The sequence below is a fragment of the Saimiri boliviensis genome, chromosome 3, assembly GCF_048565385.1.
Source record: "Saimiri boliviensis isolate mSaiBol1 chromosome 3, mSaiBol1.pri, whole genome shotgun sequence".
NCBI lineage: Eukaryota > Metazoa > Chordata > Mammalia > Primates > Cebidae > Saimiri > Saimiri boliviensis.
The window spans coordinates 139,560,388-139,586,269 of NC_133451.1; the positions used below are offsets into that span (position 1 = coordinate 139,560,388).

A 25,882-nucleotide genomic window follows, 5' to 3' on the forward strand; every position below is an offset into this window, starting at 1 on the left:
TTTTTTTTTGAGACAGAGTCTCACTCTGTCACCCTGGCTGGAGTGCAGTGGCACTGTCTCAGCTCACTGCAACCTCCGTTTCCTGGGTTCAAGTGATTCTCCTGCCTCAGCTTCCTGCCTAGCCTCAGCCTCCAGCTAATATTTTGTATTTTTAGCAGAGACGGAGTTTCACTGTGTTAGCCAGGATGGTCTTGATCTCCTGACCTCGTGCTCTGCCTGCCTCGGCCTTCCAAAGTGCTGGGATTACAGATGTGAGCCACCGTGCCCGGCCCTGGAAATGTCTGTTATCAGTCTGCATCTCAATTAACTAAAGAATCCCAGGTATCAGGATTTTTTAAAAGGTCCGCAGATGATCTAACATGCAGCAAGGTTGAGAACATCCATGGAGGAAGTTTCTGGCAGCAATTGTAATTAACTGTTCTGCTACCATGATCTGTGTAAGTTTGCTGTCAGGCTAACCACTGCAAGTCATCTGTAGCCAAAGAACAACCTTGTCTTTGTAAGAAAAGGAAATAGGACACCCACATAGTTCACTGACTCCTACTTTGTGCCAAGTCATGAAGTGAGTATTTCATATTTTATCATCATCTCCATTGACCTATGAAGAAATCAAAGCTTAGAGAGGTGATGAAACTTGCTCATCACCACAGCAAATAGGGCATCAGAATCCAAACCCAGGCCTGACTCCTGAGCCCAAGAGCTTCTTGGCAATTCTCATTATGTCCTATCCTCTAAGCTTATGAGACAAGCCCTGTAAGGCTATTAAACTAACCAAAGGAAGTCACCCAATTCTAGACTTGCTCAAACTATATATTATAGTATATGTACAACATGTTTTATGATTATATAACAATAGTAACATTCCTGTAATTCAGTCACATTATAAATTGATAAATTCACCTTTCCTCACATAGAATTTAAGATAAATTTTTTCTTTAAAAAGATAACTTCTGAAGTATACTAAATTTTTTAAAGTGTTTGTATATATATACACACATACACACACACGCACACACATACATATATATATTAGATAGTCCTTGTAAATAGATTTGCATTGCTGCCATTTTTGTGGTTTTTAAACATTAGGAACAATCATTTCCACTAACTAGAAGGAAAACCAGTATAAAATACTATAAATGCTGAATCAGGAATGCATTCAAGAACAGAAACCCTTATTATATTCATATTGGATTTCTGACAATTTGAAATACTTTGGTATGAGTAATGAGATATGAAAACAATCAGAATCAGTACCTAGAGGCTGGTAACACAGGCTGTATGCTTATACCTGGTTTCGTTTGGCAAAAACAGTGGCACTTAAAACTTGGGGATGGTTAACAGTGGTAAACAGAATCCATTGCCTGTACACGAACAACGTTGAAAACAACAGCCAGCTCTACAGTCTATCAAAGGGGCAGCATGGAACCTGACTTCTGCTTTCCTGTTTTTCCAAATGCAGACACCACCTCAGTTAACTACATGGCCTGCCAAAACCAGCAGAGAATCTCATCGCACCCCTCTGAGTAAGCCTTTTGAGTAAGGTGTTGGTTTACTGGATTGTGACCAACAGACAGGTGGTGTGACCATGCCTGCTTGCTAAAAATACCTGCATGTTTTCACTCCGAGGTTTCACTGACTTCTAGGATGCCAGGGTGATGAGAGAAGTGCCTGCCTCTTTAGTTATAACTATTGACTACAGGCAGCCAGGATGACAATCTCTAAGTCTCATATCCATCCAATTACATGTAATGTACTACCAAGAAGAATTTCTGGGCCCACTTTTATAAATAATAGGGCATTTAAGTTTAACACACGTGCTGGTTATATTCAAATGAAATTCTTACAACTGATCCTATTTTTACACTAATTTATTTGGTAAACCCTCCCTGCATCCCCACAAAGATGGCCTTCAGCCCAGGTGAGCCACTTACTTCCCAAAGGCACCAGATTTGACTGAGCAACTACAACGTGTAAATCACTGTCCTCAAGCAGAGTCTGACTTGCATTATGACTCATTTTGTTAGGGTACTTCCAAACTGCTTAGTTCCTCTTTTTGTTTTCGTTCTGCAAAATCAATTATATGCAAAGACAAAGTCACTACCCATCTCTGGGGTAATGAGAAGTGGCCAGTTTCTTAGTATTAAAGACTATCAACTAGTTTTAATTACAAAAGAAAAGCCAAAGCTCCAGGGAAAAGCAAAAAGTCTAAGGTCAGCAGCTACTGTGGATTTACATTTCACAGCTCCAAAAAGAAGTGTTCAAGTTCAGAAGGTCGAAGAGTTACATTTTAGCTCTGCCAATCAGGATGAGATACTACCAGCCCTTTCATCACACTTCACAAATCTGGAAACTCTTTCACCACCAGCAGACCCAGGAGACATCATCAGATAAAATATCAGCACATCAGACAGTTTATAATCTCAAGATGTTGGATAATGTTCCAAATGTACTTTTTTCTTCCTTCTTTCAACCGCCAAGAATGCTTACAGCAGACAGCCTCCAGGCATACACTCCAGCATCAGAACATGAGATATTTTATCCCTCAGTGTCCACAGATGTGCTGTGACTCTGAAGCCTTAAGTTACTATTGCCTTAAAAGTCTTAAACTGGAACATGAATGATGAATTAAAGTTCAGGGAAATGCTTTCTTCATCCATCTGGGAGCTGATGACACATTTACTACTCTTTATTGCCTATCTGTCCCAAAGAAAATGCTGTGATTTAAGCATAGCAAATATTCCTATGGGGAAAGTTATCAGCTAGATTGAAGTGACTCTGAGGAACTTACACAGAGGAAATAGGAGATCACAGGCTGGGGTCAAGCAGAAAAATGAAGAATCAGGAAGACAAGCATTAAGAGAAGCAAATGATGTCTGCAGGGGTGGGGTTCTAGGATTTGAAGAGGAGGGAAAAAAATGAGTAGGGCATCATCAGTCTGAGGAACAAAAGAGCTGGAAGGAGAACAAAGCAATAAAATTGATGGGGTGAGACTCTGGCATCCCTCAAAAAAGAGGATGGACAGGAAGGTTGGGAAGGACAAGATAAGGAAGCTGGAGCAGCTCAGGGCAGAAATTTTGGGTGGCAGATAAAGAGATGAAAATGGAGAAAAGGCTGGTGTGCTGCCAGATTCCACAATGGCCCTCGGAGGCCCCACTTCCTGTTTTTCATGCCCTTGTGATGTCTCTCCTCTCTCTGAGTTGGGCTGGTGTGTGATCACCAAGATATTATGGAAAAGACGGGGTCTGGCCTCCAAGGCTAGGTCACAGAAAGGATAAGAACTTCTGTGCGGCACTCCCTCTCTCTTTATGATCACTTGGTTTTGGGGAAAGCCACCTGCTGTGTTCTGAGGACACTCAAGCCAACTTATGGAGAGGTCCACATGGTGAGTAACCAAGGCCTCCTGCCAACAGCCAGCATCAACTTGCCAGCAAGTCAATGAGTGACCACGGAGGGGGATCCTCCACTCCCATTAAGCCTTCAGGCGACTACAGCCCTGGGACATGTCTTGACTACAAACTCATTAAAGATCTTGAGCCAGAACCACCCAGTTAAGCTGCTCCTGAATTTGTGACTCGCAAGAAATGTGTGCCAAAATAAATTTTTACTTTTGTTTTAAGCTGCTAAGTTTTGGGATAACCTATTTCTTTCCCTTTTTTTTTTTTTCTTTGAGTCAGAGTTTTGCTCCTGTCACCCAGGATGGAGCACAATTGCATGATCTCAGCTCACCGCAACCTCTGCCTGCCAGGTTCAAGCGATTCTCCTGCCTCAGCCTCCCAAGTGTCTGGGACTACAGGTACGCACCACCACACTCAGCAAATTTTTGTATTTTTAGTAGAATGGGGTTTCACCATATTGGCCATGCTGTTCTTGAACTCCCAACCTCAGGTGATCCACCCACCTTGGCCTCCCAAAGTGCTGGGATTATAGGCTGGGATAACCTGTTTCTAATAGAGTCATTTATAGATTACTAACAGAGTTGAAATATGTGGAAAGGGCAGGAAAGCACAGATAAAGGGAGAATTGGGAAGGAAAGTTGGTCATAGAAAAGCAGAGGAGGTAATAAAATCTGGAGTCTGACCTCTCTCACTTTCTCTTTCCCCCTTGTACCCTATTGCATGTTAGTTTTTTGTAAGTGAAACTGCCTTTATGTGAAAATGGAATCTGGAAACGCCACAGTTTATGGTAGAAAGAGTAACAAGTCTACTCTAACTGCTTTCTCCATATTTAATCAATCTCAATCCTGTGCGTTAGGTCCTATTAATCCCTTTTTCACAGATAGGGGTGATGTGACTTGCTCAAAGTAAAACAGCTTAAGAGTGTCCAGGCCAAGATCACACCCAGGCACCTGGACTTCACACGCTTTTTTCCCATTTTTAATTTTTTAAATTTTAGTTGGAGTCCTGTCCTGTTGCTCAGGCTGGGGTAAAGTAGCATGATCTCAAGTCACTGCAACCTCTGCCTCCTGGGTTCAAGAGATTCTCCTGCCTCAGCCTCCCAAGTAACTGGATTACAGGTGCCTGCCAAAAGGCTTGGCCAATTTTTTTTATTTTTAGTGCAGATGGGGTTTCACCATGTTGGCCAGGCTGGTCTTGAACCCCCGACCTCGGGATCAGCTCACCTCAGCCTCCCAAAGTGCTGGGATCACAGATGAGCCACTGATCCTGGCTCTAAATGTTTTAATAGATGTACTTTAGTGGAGTTTTCTGGTACCACCAGAAACTCTGCTAGACAAATTCTAAAAGAGCTGTCACATTTCACATGCTTTTGATTGCCATCCTGGGTCTGTTTCCAAATGGAGGAGGCAGCAGAGCACGGAGGGAGCTTGGGTCTCCTCCTTCCTCCGGCTCCTTTATCTAGCTGCACACCAGGGGGAATGTTCCCACTTTAATAATCTGGCCTAAGTAGACCAAGACTTTTGTCCTAGTTACCTTAGCTTAACTAGAATAGCTCGAAATGATCACAAAAAAACTAAGAATTAGAGGACAAAAGGAAAATAAACCAGAGTCCCTAGGAAATTTGCAGCCTTGTAACAAAGGCATAGTACAACTCAGCATGAGTTGTCTTTACTTCAGAAGTCCCTGGACTCTCCATGTTCCCAACTGTGGGAGGCAGCCTGGGGCCACTGAGGTAAGAGAGGCTGTGTCTGGCCTGCAGAAATGCCTCCTCCCTAAGCGACCATCACCATGATCAGCCCTGACCCTCAGGAAAGCCAGATTCCCTAAGTCCAAACAGAAGCAAAGCCAAGTTTTAATACCTAGAAGCTAGGTTCTGGGGAAGAGGCCTAACAGGGACCTGCTGGATGACCCTAGCCTTTAATAACTAATTTTACAAATTTTTAGTCTGATCATGTTGTTTCCAGTCATTTGTTTAAGAAGACTGTTCTCGCTTTCCCACTGTGTCCTTGGGGCGGGTAGTGTTTATGAGCACGGGCTCTGTTTTCAAAACCCAGCTATGCCGCCACACCCACAGTGTGACTTCCATCACAGACCCACCACAGGACATCATCTGCATCCCTGCAAACTCATGTATTTGCTGAACCGGGACTAAGGTAATTCCAGTCTATACCAGTCTTGACAATACTGAGCTCCACTGAGTACCGCCTTCCAAAGAAAACCTAAAACCCTAAACAATTGTGAACTCTTGTTATTTTACTAACGCTTTACGGGGTTAGGTGGAAATAATGGACACAGTGTAAACAGTTTCACTTTCAAGAAGCTCCCATTAGATATCTATTAGCAAGCTTTTCCCCCAAGCCTCTCAGGAAAAGTTGCTGCCAGGTATTTTTTTCTATCTTTCCACCCCTCTTCACCCAGCCTCTTCCCTAGCCCCAGGATTTTCTCCCTCTTTTTCCCACACTTCACCCTTCCCTATTCCCCTCCCAATCTCTCAACCCTTTTTCATGCAGAGCAAATGTGTGACTCGGGAGGCTGAGACAAGAGAATCACTTGAACCTGGGAGGCGGAGGTTGTACTGAGCCAAGATGGTGCCATTGTGCTCCAGCCTAGACAACAGAGCGAGACTCCATCTCAAAAAAAAACCTCAGTTCCTCCACCTTGAAGATTAAACAAGATCTGAAACTACTTCCAGTTTTTATACCCTATGGGTTTAGGTAATTACTGACAAATACTCCTTTATGACCAAAACTTTAGTCAGGCTCCTCCCAGTCCTCTGTTTGACTAGACCCAACCTTGGGCTTCCCTCCCTGTCCTTGCAGCCAGGTTGAGAAGGTCTGGGCAAGAATCCTGTAAGTCGGTTTAGGGAAAATCCCCAGCACTTGGTATCTGACCCTGATGTCAGATCACTGCAGCCTGCCTTCAGCCATAATCCTATCAAGTTGGTTGAGCTGGAAGCTTCTTATGCTGGAAGTTTCCTCTAATACTCTGCCATCTGCTGATTCCTACCCTGCTCCTTGGTTATAAATCCCCACTTTTCCTTGTTGGAGCTGGATTTCCTCTTTTCCTCCTTGCAAGGCTCCACTGCTGTGGGCTCTATACTGATTGTCTGGGACCACCCCCACTCTTTGAATGAAGTCTCCCTTACAGTCTTTAACGAGTGTCAGGAATAATTGTTTGTTTTTTTTTTCCTTTAATACTACTTGGACAAAACAAATATATAATCCAGATACTATTAGCTCTCAGTTGTTCTAACGTCTTTGAGTTTTAGATTTAAAGAACCTTAATTACTTGGTCACCACCCCTATTTATTACATGCTCATCTGCAAAAAAATTATTCACAAGTTGAAGAAAGCTTTGCTTCTGCTACTAGCTTTTGTCCAGTCCCTCAACACAGTCTTAGACTGTATATGAACAGAGGCTGAGTGTGGTGGCTCACGTCTGTAATCCCAGCACTTTGGGAGGCCAAGGCAGGCAGATCACCTGAGGTCAGGAGTTCCAGACCAGCCTGACCAACAGGGAGAAACCACAACTCTACTAGAAATACAAAATTAGCCAGGCGTGGTGGTGCATGTCTGTAATCCCAGCTACTCAGGAGGCTGAGGCAGGAGAACCACTTGAACCCGGGAGATGGAGGTTGCAGTGAGGCAAGACTGCGTCATTGCACTCCAGCCTGGGCAACGAGAGCGAAACTCTGACTCCAAAAACAATAAGACTGATCAATGGAGCAGAATCGTCTTCCTCATAAGGGTACTAAGAAAACTATGAGGATTTTTTGTGGAGAGGAGGGCTGCTTCTGTATTTTTTATCTTTCTTAATAAGCAGACCAAAGTGTCACTAACAATCCGTGATCAGAGATGAAACATTATCCCTAGTATCCTATTTTCATTTTCAGTTCTTTCAATGCCCCCACCAAAATATTAAAATAATTCCCAGACATGGATACAACGAGGAGAAAACTGTGACAGTTAACACCAAATTCTGCTTACTCTTAACCTTACTGAATTCCCTAGTGAATAAAATCCAGACAGTTTTTTTACATCCATGTGGAAAGCTGTGTCCTGGCAGCTAGAGAGATGGCAGCTCCTCCACATGCTGTCCTGGCTTGGTTTGCTTGCTTTTTATCAATTCTCTGGTTCTCTGGAAAAAGATTATCTATCCCCAAGGCCATTAAGGCATCTAACTAGGATAAATAGTGGTAAAGAGTTCCTGCCCATGAAAAACAATCCCCCATTCTCAAGACATTCCCTCTTAACTGATGTTAATAAGCTATTTTAAATGAAGGGAAGGGAAATGCATAGTACTAACACATGGTAATTATCTGTAATTCCTCATTTGTCATGCCACTGAATAGAAAAAAAAAATAAGTTGATGCCTTGCAATGACATCAAAATTAGGGTATTTGGTACAGTAACCTAACTAAATGGCATTATTTAAAAAGGAGGTTTCATCCCAATGACAATATAAACTACAGATTATGGGAACTGTAATGAGATGAAATTTCCATGAGGCAGGACTCATGAGAATAGGTAGTAGTTAGAGAGCTTTGGGATTATAGCCTAAAAGCTGAATCAGTGTGGCAGACATTATTTACTCATGTTTAATGTAAAAATCAGTGATTCTACATCATCACTGAAGTAAAAGGACCAAAAAAATAGACTTTCTAGCTTTTAGGTAGTTTTTTTTTGTTTGTTTGTTTGTTTGTTTTGACAGGTTAACAGAACTATATTCCAAGCATTTCAGAAGTCACTTAAAATCAATAGTCCTTGTTTTACAAATAAGAAAAAGAAAACCCAGAGGAGGTAACACAGCTGTTAGCAAAGCCCACAGGCCTCAGGCACAGTGGTGGAGAACTAGGGGTGGTCCTGTAAAGACCACTGTTCTTTATCTTACTTATAATCTTATCTTCAATCTTGACCAGTAATCAACATTTCCGTTAATCAACAAATCTGTCTTTATCCCTCTTGGTATCAATAAGCAATCCTTGAGCATCTACTGTGTGCTAAATTTAGCACAGTTACTACAATAACTAAGATACACCTAGCATAGAAGGAACACTTTTACTTAATGTCTCAGCAATAATACAATTTATCATGTTTTTAAAATTCCATTAACCTTCACAATTGTGAGTGATTTTACACAAGTACGCATGCAGGTGTGAAGTAGGTGTGTGCACAGAATATTAACATGCATTTCCTTGAAATGGTTAGCTGTCCAGTCCTGAAGTTATAGTTGTAATTGCTAATAAGCAGCACCAACTGGCCTAACGGCAATAACAGAAAATGACAATATTGGGTTTAGAGTTAAAGATGGACTAGGAAGGAAGATGGGAGCTGGGGTTACCAATGGATAACAAAAAAGGGGGAAGTGACCAAGACCATACCCCATCTGATCCCCCAAAGTGGCCCTGGTCAAGGATCTCTGCCCTGCCTGGGGCAGTGGCCTGAATATGAATGACCTTGGCATGTGGTCACTGGAAAGCTTATGCTGGATTTGCCCTAGAACAATTAACCAGCACTAGGGGCCACTTGCTCTTAGCTTTAACAAATGATGGAATAACTAACTTGAGAAGAGGTAAATCAACTTATTTTTATTTTAGTTCTCTTGAAGTTACTTCTATTAATAACAATGTACTTCCAATCTATTCCAGGAAAAATAGGAGAAAACCTGAAAATAATTAGCTTACTAGTAATTTTTAATTTACATGACTTTTCTTGGAATTGAAAATGTAAAAGTCCACCGAAAACACAGTATGAGCTGACTTAAGATAAGTTAATACTTCAGAAAAATGCCTGCTTCTTTTGATAACTATAAGGAACTTCCAGTAGTTAGAGGTAGGTGAGAGCTAGGTACTCCCTACTTCCAAACACCTAGCGGATTCTCAGCCCAAATTCTGCCAAGGATAAGCAATTGTACAGGCACAAAAACAGATGCTCTGTCCTTTTCCAGAATTCCTCATTTTATTCTCCAGTACTTAAACACCATACAAATTCACTGTGAGGGGCACACAACATTTTCAAGGCAAGACAAGCAAACCTTACAGTCAATTGGAGAATGAAACCTTCTGAGAAGTGGGGAAGCACAGAGCTCTCACACTGCTCTGAAGGTGTCTGAGATGCTGGGCTTGGCAGATCCTCATTCCTCACCCCTGCAAGGGTGGTGGGGCTCTAACCATTCATTTACTAATTAGAAAAAAAATTCTTCAACATCTTTAAAGAAATCCTTTAGGGCTATATTTGAAGCGTTTAGGAAACCAACCTTGGAGAATACATTCCTAATAATATATCTCTTATGAAAACACACACAGGGAATTAAAGTTAATTTCTGTATACATACACATGACACTGTGTACTTATCAGTATTCTCAGAATTCATTACCATATAGATAATCTTTTGGAAATCCAAAAGGAAATTCCTTTTTTTTTGGAGGCAGTCTTGCTCTGCTCCCAGGCTGGAGTGCAGTGGTATCACCTCGGCTCACTGCAACCTCTGCCTCCCGAGTGCAAGTGATTCTCCCACCTCAGCCCACCGAGTAGATGTTTGTATCACCACACCCGGCTAATTTTTGTATTTTTAGTAGAGTCAGGGTTTCACCATGTTGGCCATGCTGGTCTTGAACTCCTGACCTCAAGTGATCCAACTGTCTAGGCCTCCCAAAGTGCTGGGATTACAAGCATGAGCCACCATGCCTGGTTGGAAATTCCATCTTTAGCTCTAACTATTTACTGTTATTTTACTAAATTTTCTCTTCTAAATTTAAATTATTGGGAACTACGAAATCAAATAAAACTTGTTGAAATTTTGCAAAATTGGTTTTGTTCATTCTTCTCTATTAGATAACTGTCTATTAGAACAACTGTTAATCATATTGCAACTGTTTATATTTTTAGGACATCATAGTCAACACATAAGACTATTTCTAAGTTCCTCACCAAAGATGACCATATTTTCCTTGTGTTATCACTTGTGAGTATAAACATTACACTAGTATTTCACTTCATTTTAGACTTTTGACAAACTCAAAATGATGTTAGCAATGTTAAAGTCATGATTCAAAATAAGACTTTTTAAAGAATCAGGATGTTCTCCAAGGCTTTACCATTGCAAATCGTTTTGATAATAATTGGAAAACTGCTATTTATACTTTACCACATGATGTTCATCTCTAAAATAAGAACATCACAACCATTTGTTCCCATTTTAGAGATGAGAAACACTTCAACTCAGAGGAGTTAAGTGAGTTGGCCAAAATCACAGCAGTACACAGGATTTGATGTCAAGTCTACCAGGCTCCATATCCCAAACTTTTTTTAAAATCTGTTACTATACCCAAGCATCTAAACAAATTAAACTGCTAACTATGAAAATCAAAATAACAAAATCACACAAACATACCACATACCCTATTTCATACCTTTAATCCTCTGAAACTTCCTGGACTAGTTGGAGAGGAACTGGAGGATTTCGTAGATTTAGGAGTAGAAAGTTGGCTGCTGGGAGTTCCATTAACTGACCATGAAATAACAGAGAAGACAGAAGTCCCATTAAAACCCATGACAACCAGACTGTATAAATACACCAGGTGCATGCACAATATAGCTCCAATGAAGCTTCAAGTCATTTACAGCTCAAAGCAGATGGCAAATCAGCAAAAAGCAAAAATAATGTATCTCACTGCATTACAGACAAAAAAAAAAAAAAACAAAGAGTGAAACTAGAATTATTTTCAGTAGTAGTTTTCCAACAGTGATATAAACAAATATATAAGACATTATGGAATTAGTGATGTGAACAAGAACTTGTCCGTGCATCCTGCCTGCCAGCAAAGGTAGAGTTGGCTGTTATACTGGCAATGGTTTACTATGAAGGCTGTTCCATAGCCTTCGATATCCATTAACTAAGTGTAGAACCTGGATAACCAAGAAGTTGGTGTGGTTCTCCCAAATCAACACCATAATACAAACACATTTTCTAGGTATATTCTTAATGAAAAGGGAAAATTACTGGTAGTTTTCCTTGTAATTCCTACTTATTTGCTCCAAGTCCATAACAAACATTCTTCAACCTTTTTTTTTTTTTTAAATCTAGACTACTTATTTCTAATTCCTTCCATTTTCTTTTCTTCATACCTTATCCTCCCCATTTGTTAGCAACTCTTGGTAGTTTTCTATACATCTGCTCTAAATCTCCATACACTTCTTCAGTTGAAAGCTCGATTTAGATCCTATGCTAGAATTACATAGTGCAGAATCTGCAAATGAACCTTTCCCCCAGGAAATTAAATTTGGAAATCTAAAAATAACTGAAAAAAATTTTCATTTTTTGAAAACTTTGAAACTTCTCCCCCCGGAAAAGTTCGTTTGCAGATTCTACACTACAGAATTCTGGTCAAACATTTCAGTATGACTTATGCTTATGCCTGATTGTATCATTTGAATCTATTTTTGCAACAATTTCACAAAGCTAGTAGTTGATATAGCTACTACTAGATATCAAACATCTAGTATTGATATATGCTTTTCTCCTCTAAATAGAGCATTTATAATGTTTTATTTTAACTCTTCAAAGCTCTTGCCCAAAGTAGATGAAAAGTGTCATTCACCTTTTGGACAGAAAAGAGATGCTCATTTGCTTTTTATTCTTTTTTTAAAAAACATGAGGGAGCAGACAACTGTTATTTTAAATCACGCTAATAAGTATAAAAAGCCGAAAGTACAGGTAAAGGTCCTGAATAGTTGACTCAAAAAAAATGAGTACCAGTCCTTGAGCAGAGGCAGGAATTGTGGATCAATGAGTACTAATGATTAGAAGCATCATCTGTAAACAGGAATATCTGGGTTTATGAGATCACATTTACTGTATTTGCTCAATTTAAAATTTCAGTACAAATAAATAAAAACTTCTTTCAGTTATTTTTAAATTTCCAAAACGTAAATTTTTCTGACTCAAAACCCTCATTCAAAAATAATGGTCAGTGATCCAGATTTTATTAACAAATACATGTGGGTACTTAGACTACAAATGTAGCACAATTAACTGTACAATTAATTTAAAACATTTAAGAGTATTCAACAGGCCTTATTATTTCTCAATCCAGTTAAATTTCAATTAATCTTATTTTCTTCAATTAACTTCCTAAAGAAGATTCTTCTGTTAAAAAACTTCTTTAAATGGTAGAGCACAAAGGATTTTTAGGGCAGTGAGACTACTCTGTATGATACTGTAATGGTGAATATATGTCATTATAAACTTGTCCAAACCCATAAAGCATACAACACCAGAGTGAACCTCAATGTAAACTATGGACCTTTGGCACTAAGGGGTTTCAATGCAGGTTTATCAATTGCAACAAATGCAGCACTCCAATGGGGGGTGTGGATAATGGAAAAAATTACACAAGTCTTCAGGCAAGGAGGCACACAGGAAATGTGTACCTTTGCCTGTGAACCTAAAACTACTCTAAAAAATAAAGCCTTTAAAAATCTTTTTCAACGGAATTCACACAAAATAGAGATTATTACCGGCAATAAACTAGTAAGGTGGCTTTGAGCTGAGACTAAATTTTCCTTTTTTTTTTTTTTTTTTTTTTTTTTTTGTATTTTCTCCATCTCACACAGCAACCTGCATAGGTCACCAGCTCCCAATCAGTAAGCACTGCCAGTGTTCACTGCTATTCTAAAGCCACGCTGATAGCAAAGGCTACCTTGGAATAGGAAAGGGATTGAAGGAGAAAAAGCAGTTCCAAAGATGGCGATCTCTGCAGCACTTCAGTCTCCCTAAAATACACCCCGCTGGCTAGGCCTAGTTTCTTAACCAAACTCACTGCCAGGGGTTTAACTGGTGTCAGTAACTACATGTGTGTCTTTTCACCAAAATAACTCATCCTAAAGAGACACTAATCACATATAGTCCTCTAAGGCTTTTTTTTTTTTTTTTTTTTGAGACGGAGTTTCGCTCTTGTTACCCAGGCTGGAATGCAATGGCGCGATCTCGGCTCACCGCAACCTCCGCCTCCTGGGTTCAGGCAATTCTCCTACCTCAGCCTCTTGAGTAGCTGGGATTACAGGCACACACCACCATGCCCAGCTGATTTTTTTGTATTTTTAGTAGAGATGGAGTTTCACCATGTTGACCAGGATGGTCTCGATCTCTTGACCTTGTGATCCACCCGCCTCGGCCTCCCAAAGTGCTGGGATTACAGGCGTGAGCCACGGCACCTGGCCTAGTCCTCTAAGTTTTTATAGCATTTGAAGGTTCTAAACAATGCTCTTGAATGAGTTCTGAATTTCACTTATTTGCACATTTCTCCAGTTCTGGGGAGGCTAATGGGGATCCTGGACAGCACCACAGCACACCCTCTCCCGCTGCCACCAACAGCCAGCACCTGCACCATGCTTCCTCTCTGCCACTGCACCCCTGGATTTTCTCTTCTGAAATTTTATCCTCCCCCCTTCAACTCTAAAGAAAGAAATAAACTTGGGGACTCTTTTGTTTGTTTTCTCTGAATACTTTTTATCTTGGCAGATTATGAAAGATTCACAAGCTAAAATCCTAAAATAATGGCCAGGCACAGTGGCTCACGTCTGTAATCCCAGCACTTTGGGAGGCTGAGGCAAGTGGATCACTTGAGACCAGGAGTTTGAAACCAGTCTGGCCACCATGTTGAAACCCTGTCTCTACTGAAAATACAAAAATTAGCCAGGCATGGTGGCGCGTGCGCATGCCTGTAGTCTCAGCTACTCAGGAGGCTAAGGCACGAGAATCGCTTGAACTGGGAGGCAGAGGTTGCCATGAGCCGAGATCACACCACTGCACTCCAGTCTGGGCAACAGTAACCATTTACTCATTTATGTTATCTAGCTTTATATTTATGTGTTTTTTAAAAACATACTCTTTTGCTTTTTTGATAGAGTTTTGTCAAAAGATTTAGTCAACCAAAAGACTTCATTCACTCAAAGCAGTCTCAAAACTTCACTTGGGACGTCCATCTCAAGGTTGAAAGGTACAGTATTACGTTCATCAAGTTACCAGCTCTGTTTGAATTCCAATTAATCCCATGGAATTTTAAAAATGGTAACAAATATACCATAGCTATAATCTGTAAAACCATTCCAGGGTACCATGGCTTTTAATAATACAAAATTCTCTCCTTCCTGGTGGTAGAAAGTGAGAAGAACATGCTATGTAGCACCACACAGATAAATATAGTAGCTTTCTTCAGATTTACTCAGGTCCCAGTGGTTGACTCAGGCGTCTGGTTTTGTATAGCTGAAATGTTGAACACAGTTTGAATTAATCTCTTGTAATGAAGATTATTTTCTCTCTAAAATGTGATTTTAAAATATTACAACTTTTACTTGATGAGTTTCAGGCTTACTCTTTTAACTCAAATCCAAATTTGGACTTAGTTGAAAATTTTGTGTTATTAGAATGCTACAATTTTCCTTAGTTTCTAAGTATTATAAATTGAAGTTAAGAGTTATGTATACATTTATTAGGCTATCTTCTGGAGCTAATGGTCTGTAGGACAAATGTGGCTATGAGATATGTGTTTTAGTTCAATATGTTAATTTTTCTCTTTAGACCTCAGGGGGACAAAACTGAATTATCATACCCGATTCTTGAACCACTCTCTATTAAAATTTTTTTTTAAAGAGATAGGGCCTTCCTCCTTTGCCCAGGCTAGAGTGCAGTGGCTATTCACAGGCATTATCATCATAGCTCATTACAGCCTCAAACTCCTGGCCTCAAGGGGTCCTCCTGCCTCAGCTTCAGAGTAGCTGGGACCACAGATGTTAGCTACTTAACCACTTTTACTGATGTAATAAGCATCTGTAAAGCTGTCACCAAAAACTATATCTACCCTTTGATTAGCCTAGGTCAATGTATTTATGCAAGTCCCATATTATATATATATTAGCTTTCTCAGTTTTGAGATACTTTACAGAAAACATGGTACAATTTGAAATAAGGTTAATGGCAGAGATACCTTCAGATAAAAATACTCATATTGTCAGCTATCACTGTTTTAGAGCAAATTGGTTGAGTCTATATCTTGAGGAAAATAAATATTTGACATCTAGAAATATTACAGTGTTGCCTCCTATATGTACAAGAAACACCTCATAATCCTACTCTGGCATATGTTATTATGAGGTATTTCCAATTCTAAGATTTCAGTGATTCCTAAACTGTTAACCCCAGGGTGGGGAGGAGGTGAGCACAGAAGAGCAAAATTGCTTCTACGGCCATTTTCTTATTACCAAAAAACTTAAGCCTTTTTCAGTAACACAACATTTCCCAAAATTAACTAGAAGATGGACCCCTTGAGGTGATATGCTTTCTCAATCACTTTGTACTCCTGACTACACAGACAGGCACTTGATAATCTTCAGATGATAACTGGTCCTCTAATAAATAGAGGAGGCTAAAGTGTCCTATGCAATGCAAAGCATTTCAAACCACACAGATGTGCACTGGAATAAGCCAGATACATTCATGGAAATGAAGCAAAAGGAAACAGAAAAGTGGCAAAAAACAAAAACAAAAACTCAGCAGAGCAACACAGCCACAGTAGTCATGGCTCACCTGGGGATTTGGCTGTAGAATAGGCACTGGAGTAGTGGCCACCCCGCTTTACTGTATACATGCGGTATACACAGAGCAGAAGACAGTAAGGAAAGTGGTTATTCAGCAGCTCTAAATGCGTGTACATAAAGGGTAAAACAACCTGCCCTACAGAAAGGGGCGGGGGAGGGGGTGCTTAAAGGGGACGGAGCAAATAGTGGAATGTCTGAAAAACTTGGTATTTTATAAAGTCTGATGATTGAGACCATTGTTATTGATACCTTTTTTTTTTTTTTTTTTTTTTTTTTGAGACAGAGTCTTGCTCTGTCGCCCAGGCTGGAGTACAGTGGCACAATCTCGGCTCACTACAACCTCTGCCTCCCAGGTTCAAGCAATTCTCCTGCCTCAGCCTCCCGAGTACCTGGGACTACAGGCATGTGCCACCATGCCCGGCTAGTTTTTTTGTATTTTTAGTTGAGATGGGGTTTCGCCATGTTAGCCAGGATGGACTCAATCTCCTGACCTCATGATCTGCCTGCCTCGGCCTCCCAAAGTGCTGGGATTACAGGCATGAGCTACCACACCCAGCCCAACAGACTTCATTACTATAAACAAACCCATAAAAGATCAATATATTAAGATATTTATGGATGTTTTTAATTTTTAAAAATGTGCAGTCAAAATTATGACAAATTTATAGGCTTAGAACCTGCAAGAAAATTAATTATACGTAAGGCTGACTCTCAAACAAAGTACTACTTTTACACAATAATCATTGCTATGATTGTATCTTCTAATGAGGGAGGACCCAGTGGAAATGTGGCAAGTAAATACATTTCTGGATAGAGTGTGTGCATGTGTTTTAAAAAAATAAGAGGTAATGTTAAGAAAATAATTATCCACAATCATAACCACAAAATTCAAAATGCAGTATACAGAGGTCAAAATGTGAAACACTTCTACGCAAATACCAGCAGAATTTAGATGATCAGGCTGTTCCCAAGAAAATGTGTCAGAACAAAACCACACAATTCTCTTAGGAGAATTATTACAACTTGGGGAAACAGACTTAACTTGGTTTTAAAAGTCATGCCATCTCTGTTTTTCTCGAACCTGGCTAAATACGAGCCTGGCAAAGACTATTAATTCATAAAAATTAGAGAAAACAGAAGGAAAATGATCTGTTCCTTCTCTGACCATCTATTCCAGGCGCCACCAAACTACGGCCCGTGGGCTGCATGCGGCCCCCTGAGGCCATTTATCTGGGCCCCTGCCGCACTTCAGGAAGGGGCACCTCTTTCTTTGGTGGTCAGTGAGAGAAGCACAGTATGTGGCGGCCCTCCAATGGTCTGAGGGACAATGAACTGGCCCCCTGTGTAAAAAGTTTGGGGATTCCTGATCTATTCCTTTTCCATTAACTACCTGAAGCTGGTGATTTGCTGCGTCGAGAGGGCCCAGGGCTTTTGGATCCAGAATACTTAACAGCTGAAGATCGAGAATAAGATGACTTCAGGACACGGCATTCTATAAAGAAACAAAAGTATATTAACTTAATCTGGTTTTAATAATAACCAAAAGCAGATTTACATGTAACTGTTTACTGATCAGAACCATTACCTGATAATTCCTCTATTGCTGTTAAACAACTGAACATACAAAGCAATTGTCCCAAAATTACAGCTGAGTTTACCTTCAGTCAGGCTACACATCTTGGGACTTTGCCTCATTGTTCCAGATGGAGCTAATTAAGTATAGAAATGCCAGTGTCCTAACCTGAAACACACAAATATCCACAACCTGATCTATACCTGTGCAACTATCTTCTTAGTAGCACTGACAGGCAAAGACTACAATTTTATTATGTTCTCCAACTTCTTGATTGTCTTATTTTAAAAGGGTATGGCACTCTAACTTATGAACCCCCTCCTGAATTACTTTCCATCTTCTCAAAGTATAGAACATCAAAAACAAGGAAAATAGCTTTTTTTTTTTCTTTTTTCTTTTTTTTTTTTTTTGAGATGGAGTTTGGCTCTGTCGCCCAAGCTAGAGTATAGTGGTGCGATCTCGGCTCACTGCAACCTCTGCATCCCAGGTTCAAGTGATTCTCCTGGCTAAGCCTCCTGAGTAGCTGGGACTACAGGCACCCACCACCACACCCAGCTAGTATTCTCTATTGTTAGTAGAGACAGGGGTTTCGCCATGCTGGCCAGGCTGGTCTAGAACTCCTGACCTTAGGTGATCCACTCACCTCAGCCTCCCAAAATGCTGGGATCTATAGGTGTGAGCCACCATGCCCGGCTGAGGAAAATAGCTTTAAATAGTAACTGTTCCTTCCATAAATCACCAAATAAAATAACCGAGTACCAGAAGTAATTATAGCTAAAGTAATCACTTCTAATTTAAATAATGAAGAACATTGAGTTTTGGAGTTGTGCAGATTTTGGATGAATGGATTTGACATTTGTTAACTATGGGGCCTTGGTTGCAAGCCTCAGGGGTTCTTTTCTCAAAGAAATTGTGTAAGAATAAAATTTGCATCACAGACTTGTTATAAGGGTTAAATTAGATAACATACTGTCTGTAGTTTACTCTAAAATACTTCAATTTATGCAGGAAGTTTAAAATGCAGATTAATTTTAGTCTATACTCCAGGGACAGTAAACTGACAACTACATTAATCAGGAAAATACACCCAAGGGGAGGCTAGTCAGCATTTGAAGGACTCTAATCAAAACCTTAGACAAAGATAGCAACTTTTTCTTAATTAGCATTGTGGATGTTAAAAGTATCCAACTGTTGAAAGGTGTGCATAGTTTATTAGAAACATCTTAAATGCAGTGCTACTGTTTTATATAAGCAGGACACATAAATATCAAGAGCCAACAACCTAGAATTTCAGAATTACATCCTAGGTTTAAGAATTGGAGGGCCAGGAGTGGTGGCTCAAGCCTGTAATCCAAGCACTTTGGAGGCCAAGGCGGGCGGATCACCTGAGGTTGGGAGTTCAAGACCAGCCTGACCAACATGGTGAAACCCCATCTTTAAAAAAAGGAAAAATCAAAAAAAGAATTGGAATCAGGGGCCGGGCGTGGTGGCTCACGCCTGTAATCCCAGCACTTTAGGAGGCCGAGGCGGGCAGATCACAAAGTCAAGAGATCAAGACCATCCTGGCCAACATAGTGAAACCCCATCTCTACTAAATATACAAAAATTAACCGGGTGTGGTGGCACTCGCCTGTGGTCCCAGCTACTCGGGAGGCTGAGGTGGAAGAATCGCTTGAACCCAGGAGGCGGAGGTTGCAGTGAGCCAAGATCACACCACTGCACTCCAGCCTGGTGACAGAGCAAGATTCTGTCTCTCAAAAAAAAAAAAAAAAAAAAAAAAAAAGAATTGGAACCAATCCCATCTCTAACTCTTAATCAAGGATTTTGCTACTTCACTAAGATCGAGTAAACTGAATTCCATGGATTCTGAATGGACCTTTAAAGCAAGATGTTGTCAGAAGCCTAAAAGCACAGAGTTGGGACTTCATTAAGAGTACAACACACGTTAAATAACTGACAAAAATAAATCTTTGCCTCCTAATAAATGTGTCTGTGGCAGAATTAAGTCTGAGACCTGCTCATCGTAAAATCAGCGTAAAATTTTACCACATAATGGTGTTGGTGTAACATTATTAACAACAACAATAGCAGTAGACACATATTAGTATGTGACAGGCACTCTCCCAACTGCATGGCATGTATTAATTCATTTAATGCTCACAAAACCTTATAAAATAGCCATTATTAATTCCTACTTTGCAGAAGGTTAAGTAACTCAAGATCAAGAGGGAAGAAATCAATAGCTCTCACCATCTTCTAACTATTACAGGCCCTGATCATCATCAACAAAAACTACCCACGTTCCAAGTGGCTTAGATCAGTGTACAACATACCCATGAAGCACTGAATACAATGCTGTACATACATAGTAAGTGGCTCAACAAATGTTATTGTTATGCATATTAACTTTATAACCTAGAACATATTTAGTTTCAGTGTCTCAACTTTCAAAATGACCACTACTGACATCAAAGAAATATGAAACTAAAGCTTCATTTAAGAAAGATGTAAAATAGAAATATACAAATGCCTATTTTATTTAACCTTAATCACACAGGAATGAGGGAGAGCACTAGCACAGATAACATAACAGGAAATTATCTATAATTAAGGACTTTCCAATGGTATCACCAGCCTGAAATAGGACCAGTCCAACAGAATATAATATAGAAACTGTCAAATTTGGCAGAGACGAAAAGCAAAACAGAAAAACAAAAAGAATAAATGAATGACCCCCCAAGCCCATGAGTGACTGATATGGTGCAATAAGAAGGATGTTTGGTACCACAGAACGTATCCTTGCACAATTTTAAAAGCTTATGTATCGCTGTATTTATTTGGTAGTATAGTTCTCTAATTCTGGACTCTCAGAAACACTACAACTTAGAAGCAGTCTACTGTCCACCTAATTTTTTTTAAAGCCAACTTTCCTCATTTATAAAATTAAAGAGGCGGACCATATCTCTAAGATCCCTCTCCTCTGAAATGTGATGTGTGTAATGATTTTACTTCATTTAAAGAGGAAGCTGACTTTACTATCAGCTATAATAATCAACTACTGTAATAGGTTTGAAGTAATTTAAGACAATACGGTAAAAGAATATTCCCCAAACCAGTAACATATGAAATAATTGACATTAGTATTGCCAAATACTACTTGAAAATTCCATATACTGGCCAAAGTCAGGAAAAGAGGATTTTTTCATCTCGCTCATGAAATAGCTTTGTTTCTAAATACAGTCATATGTCACTTAATGATGAGGATACATTCTAGAAGTGCATTATTAGGCAATTTATTTGTTGTGTGAATATTATGGAGTATACGTACATAAATCTAAATGGTGTAGCCTACTACTCACCCAGACGATATGGTATAGTCTATTGCTCCTAGGCTACAAACCTGTATAGCATGTTACTGTACCAAATACTGTATGCAACCATAAAACAATAGTAAGGATATGTGCATCTAAATATAGAGAACATATGGTAAAAATCCTCATGAGACTACAATCATACATGCAGTCCATCACTTAACAAAGAAAGCATCCTTACACAGTTCATGACTATATAAACAAATTATGTGTGTGTGTGTGTGTGTGTGTGTGTGTGTATATATATATATACATATACATATATATATATACACACACACACACACACACACACACACGTACATATAGTATTTTTTTAAAAGTTTCCAGCTGGGTGAACGTGACTCAGGCCTGTAATCCCAGCACTTTGGGAGGCTGAGGTGGGAAGATCACTTGAGGCCAGGAGTTCAAGACCAGCCTGGGCAACACAGGAAGATCCTCTCTCTACAAAAAAATTTAAAAATTACCCTGGCATATTGGTTTATGCCTTTAGTCCCAGCTACTCAGGAAGCTGAGGAAGGAGGATTATTTGAGTTCAGGAGCACAGTCGAAGCTGCAGTGAGCTATGATCATGCCACTGCACTCCAGGACAGGAGACAAAAGGAGACCCTGTCTCAATTAAAAAAAAAAAGTTGCTACCAAAAAACCCCAATGAGGTTAAAAAACACCTCAGATAATCACCATGAACAACTATTAGCCTTTTACATATTTCTTTTTAATATAAATTTCCTTATGCATACACATCTCAAAAAATGAACAACTGTTTCATGTTAAACACTATCCATGAATTTAAGGTGGCAGAGCCAACCACCATTCTAAAGAAAGGCATGGAACATTTCAGCGGCAAAACAATGCATTAAGAAAGGGAACTGAATTGCTAAAAGCGAAAACTACTTGAATTACGCATTAGGTTACTCTTTTTCTTTTTTTTGTAAGTAGGCAAATGCTTCCATGTTATTCCTTATTTTCACTGGTTCAAAAATAGTACTGCCAACATCATCTTCCCTCAACATGCCAGACTTCTTAACATGCACCAACTGAGAAGCTAAATCCCAAGCCTTCGTTTCAGGGGTTACAAAGATGGTCAACGAATTAGCTGAAGAATTGCCTTACCACTATGATCCAGGACAAAGTCATCTTGGGCATAACGGAATTTTTCTGGTCCACATGCAATAAAAACATCGTCATCACCAAAAAAGTCTTGCAGACAAGTAACCTGAGAACAAAAATCATGTCCAAGAAATAAATTAGAAACATTAGAAGTGAAATGAAAAGTAAGCAAAATTAAATGAATTTTTAAGCCTCAGCTACAGTACTGAGGTAGAAGAGAAAGCCATGTAATATATACCAAGTTTCTAAGCACTTTACCCTCACAATGTACTTTCACACATTCTCTCGACCTCACAACAACAGACTGAAGGAGTCATGACATGCATCAATATTCCTGTTTGACAGGTGAAGTCAAGGACGTACACGCAAAGGTAAGTGGTTTATCCTCCAGGTTCCGCACAGAGGGGTGGCAAAGCTGGCATTCACGAAAGCCTCTGTTCTTAGTTTAGTGTTCTTTTCCATACTGCCCTTCTTCCCGCTCATAGTAACTCTGCTTCCCACTGTGTGAACTTGGGCATGACTTCTCTGTACCTCTGCTACCATACCCTGGGTTGTTTTGAGGATTAATATATAAAAACTGCTTGGAACAGTACCTAGCCTGTGAGTGCTCAATGTGTTAATGCTCAGCCCATCACACCTGCCACCATCATTATCAAGATCAAAGGAAGATCTGCCATGAAGCTAATGAGGCTTAAGCTTCAGGGATCTTCCAAGGCCCTGTATCTGAATATGTGGTCTCGATTTCACATTCTTTTTTTTTTTTTCCTGATAGAGTCTTGCTCTGTCGCCAGGCTGGAGTACAGTGGCACAATCTCAGCTCACTGCAACCTCCACCTCCTGGGTTCAAATGATTCTCCTGCCTCGGCCTCCCCAGTAGCTTGGACTAAGGTACATGTCACCATGGACAGCTAATTTTTATATTTTTAGTAGAGATGGGGTTTCACCATGTTGGCCAGGAGGGTCTCGATCTCCTGACCTCATATTCCGCCTACCTCGGTCTCGCAAAGTATTGGGATTCCAGGCGTGAGGCACCGTGCCTGGCCCCATTTCACATTTTTTCAAAAAGGGCCACCCTCCACTTCCATACTGTATCCGTTTCAGCTCCACGGAACCTGGATCTATCCCACGGAGCACATTCATGCATTTATCCCAGTGGTGACCAGAAGAACCATTTTCTAGGACTTTGGACACAGATAGGCTTTATTTTTACCAGTTTTTCAATGGGATATGTGATAAGATTTCTTCTTAAGAAGTAATTTATTTTCAATAAAGTTAGGGAAAAGCAAATATTGCTCTGGTACTTGGACAGGCTGAGAAATCTCAATATTCCTTAAGTTTTCTTTCTTTTTTTTTTTTTTTTTTTTGACGGAGTTTCTTTCACTCTTGTTACCCAGAGCAATGGAGTGCAATGGCGCGATCTCGGTTCACCGCAACCTCCGCCTCCTGGGTTCAGGCAATTCTCAGGCCTCAGCCTCCCGAGTAGGTGGGATTACAGGCACGCACCACCATGCCCAGCTAATTTTTGTATTTTCAGTAGAGACAGGGTTTCACCATGTTGACCAGGATGGTCTTGATCTCTTGACCTCGTGATCCACCTGCCTCGGCCTCCCAAAGTGCTGGGATTACAGGCGTGAGCCACCACACATGGCTCCTTAAGTTTTCTTAGTCACTGTTTAGCTTTTTATTGGGGAAAAAAATAGGTCTCACTACAGAGCTATGAAACAATACTCCAGAGAGAGGAAAGTAAACTAGATTCAATGTAGATCGCTCAGGTCATAGTACTTAAGTGACCCAAATGACGTGCCTTTTTGCAATGCCAAAAAGTTGACTGTACACACAGTAAGTGGAACAGGCACAGAGACTGCCTGATTGTTCCAGTTCTCTCAAACCAAGATGTATGTGGCTTCTGTATCTCACTGAAACGGCTCTGGCTAGTGTCTGGGGCCTTTAAGAATTGCATTTTTCATTGTTCCTGTTCTGTCCTTGCTAGTATTAGCACACACCCCTTCACCTATGCTAGAATTCAGGGAGCCATGCTTTCTCCTTTCCTCATCAACCACTCACATTTAGGCCTTTTTACTTCTTACATGGTTTGCAAGCGTCTCTATTTCTACTCCTTGGTTCCTTCTCTCTTACCTGGACTCTTGACATTGCCCTGTAACAGGTTTGCTGACCTCCTATCTTTCACTCATTCCTGGTATCTGTCATTCCCGTCTACACAGGTGTCAATATATTAAGTCTCTCACAGGAATGACTGGGTGACCACATATCACTCAGCCCTCAATGGCTTCATGACAAGCTAATGCTCCTTCTAAGGTCACATTCAACTGACCCTCAACCTTGTCTTTGCCATTTCTTCTGTTCACGCCACAGCCACGTCAAGATGACTTTGGGTTGCCTGCCCACACAGTGCTAGTGGGTTGTTTGTTCCTTTTGAGACAGGGTCTTGCTCTGCCACGCAGGCTATAGTGCAATGGCACAATCTCGGCTCACTGCAGCCTTAACCTCCTGGTCTTAAGTGATCCTCCCACCTCAACCTACTGAGTAGCTGGGATCATAGCTGTATGCCACCATGCCTGGCTAAATCTTTCTTTCTTTCTCTTTTCTCTCCTTCTCTTTCTGCAGGTAAGTAGAGATTGGGTCTCTGTATGTTGCCCAGGCTGGTCTCTAACTCCTGGCCCACATGATCCTTCCACCTTGGTCTCCCAAACTGCTGGTGTTGTACTGGTTTTTAAAAAGCTTTTATTGAGCTTTAATTCACACACCACGCAATTCACCCATTTAAGATACATGATTCAGTGTCTTTTAGTATATTCAGAGTTGTGCAACTATCATTGCAATTTGCTTTGGAATATTTTCATCATCCCCAAAAGAAACACCACAGCCATTCAGTCACTCCCCATGAAGGGCACCCATATTCTACTTTCTAGCTCTGCAGATTTGTAAATTCTAGGCACTTCTTGTATTCGGAACCATAAGATACATGATATTTGGTGACTGGCTTCTTTTACTTAGCATGTTTTTAAGGTTTATCCATGTTGTAACATTTATCAGCAGTTCGTTCTTTTCGTAGCTGAATAGTCCGTGGTATGGATATACAACATTCTGTTCAATTTTTTGCATCAGTTAAGGACATTTGGGCTATTTTTAACTTCAGAGCTGTCTCTTATCACCATTCCTGCCTTTCCTCACACCGTTTCCTAGGCCTTTCTCGCATCTATCCATCCATCCCTCTCTCTCTCTCTCCATGGTCTCAACTCTGTTGCCCAGGCTGGAGTGCAGTAGCATGATCATGGCTCACTGAGCAGCCACAACCTCCTGGGCTCAAGTGATTCTCCCACTCCAGCCTCCTGAGTTGCCTTGACCACAGCCACCATACTTGGCTATTTTTTTTTTTTTTTTAAGAGACAGGATTCCCTATGATGCCCTATAGTGTGAGGTGCCGGGAGTTCATTGGTCTCAAACTCCTGGGCTCAAGCAATCTTCCCATCTTGGCCTCCCAAAGTGTTGGGATTACAGGTGTGAGCCACCACGCCCAGGCTGACCACCCTTTAGTGCATGACCACCAGGCGGGCATGGGTGTTCTCTGTTCATCATTCCCTCGGGTCTAGTAGAGTTTCCGGCTTTGGTGGGTGCTTGAAACATGTTTGCTAAATGAACTGTGGCTCATTGTGGGCTTGTTCCTATTGGAACTGAGTTCTCAAACACACAGTAACTTCTCTGGGTGAGTGGTACAACAGCTACATTACCCACTGCCCTCACCACCACTTATGTTTAAGACTTCCTAAGTCTAGGCATCAGTTCACCGCTCTGAATTCTCTGTCTATATGGTGA

At 40.5% G+C, this 25,882-nt stretch overlaps 1 protein-coding gene and 1 non-coding gene across 7 annotated transcripts in view; both read right to left on the reverse strand.

Moving 5' to 3' along the window:
- Nucleotides 1-25,882, reverse strand: part of DCLK2 (doublecortin like kinase 2) — a 183,030-nt gene that overhangs the window by 41,507 nt on the left and 115,641 nt on the right. For 3 of the 6 annotated variants that reach the window (XR_744863.3, XM_010338616.3, XM_003927987.4), the window contains exons 3-6: nt 22,052-22,154; nt 17,385-17,486; nt 15,984-16,034; nt 10,810-10,904 (exon numbers count right to left, since the gene is read on the reverse strand). Coding sequence is in view for 4 of the 6 variants with exons in the window: in XM_010338616.3 (XP_010336918.3) it covers nt 10,810-10,904; nt 15,984-16,034; nt 17,385-17,486; nt 22,052-22,154 (351 nt within the window). In the remaining 2 variants the exon portion in view is untranslated. The remainder of the gene's footprint in view (nt 1-10,809; nt 10,905-15,983; nt 16,035-17,384; nt 17,487-22,051; nt 22,155-25,882) is intronic. The other 3 variants (XR_744864.3, XM_010338617.3, XM_003927986.4) reach the window with 1 other exon arrangement.
- LOC120367786 (U7 small nuclear RNA) lies at nt 4,697-4,758 on the reverse strand. Its single transcript, XR_005582070.1, has one exon. It is a non-coding gene; the product is annotated as a U7 small nuclear RNA (small nuclear RNA).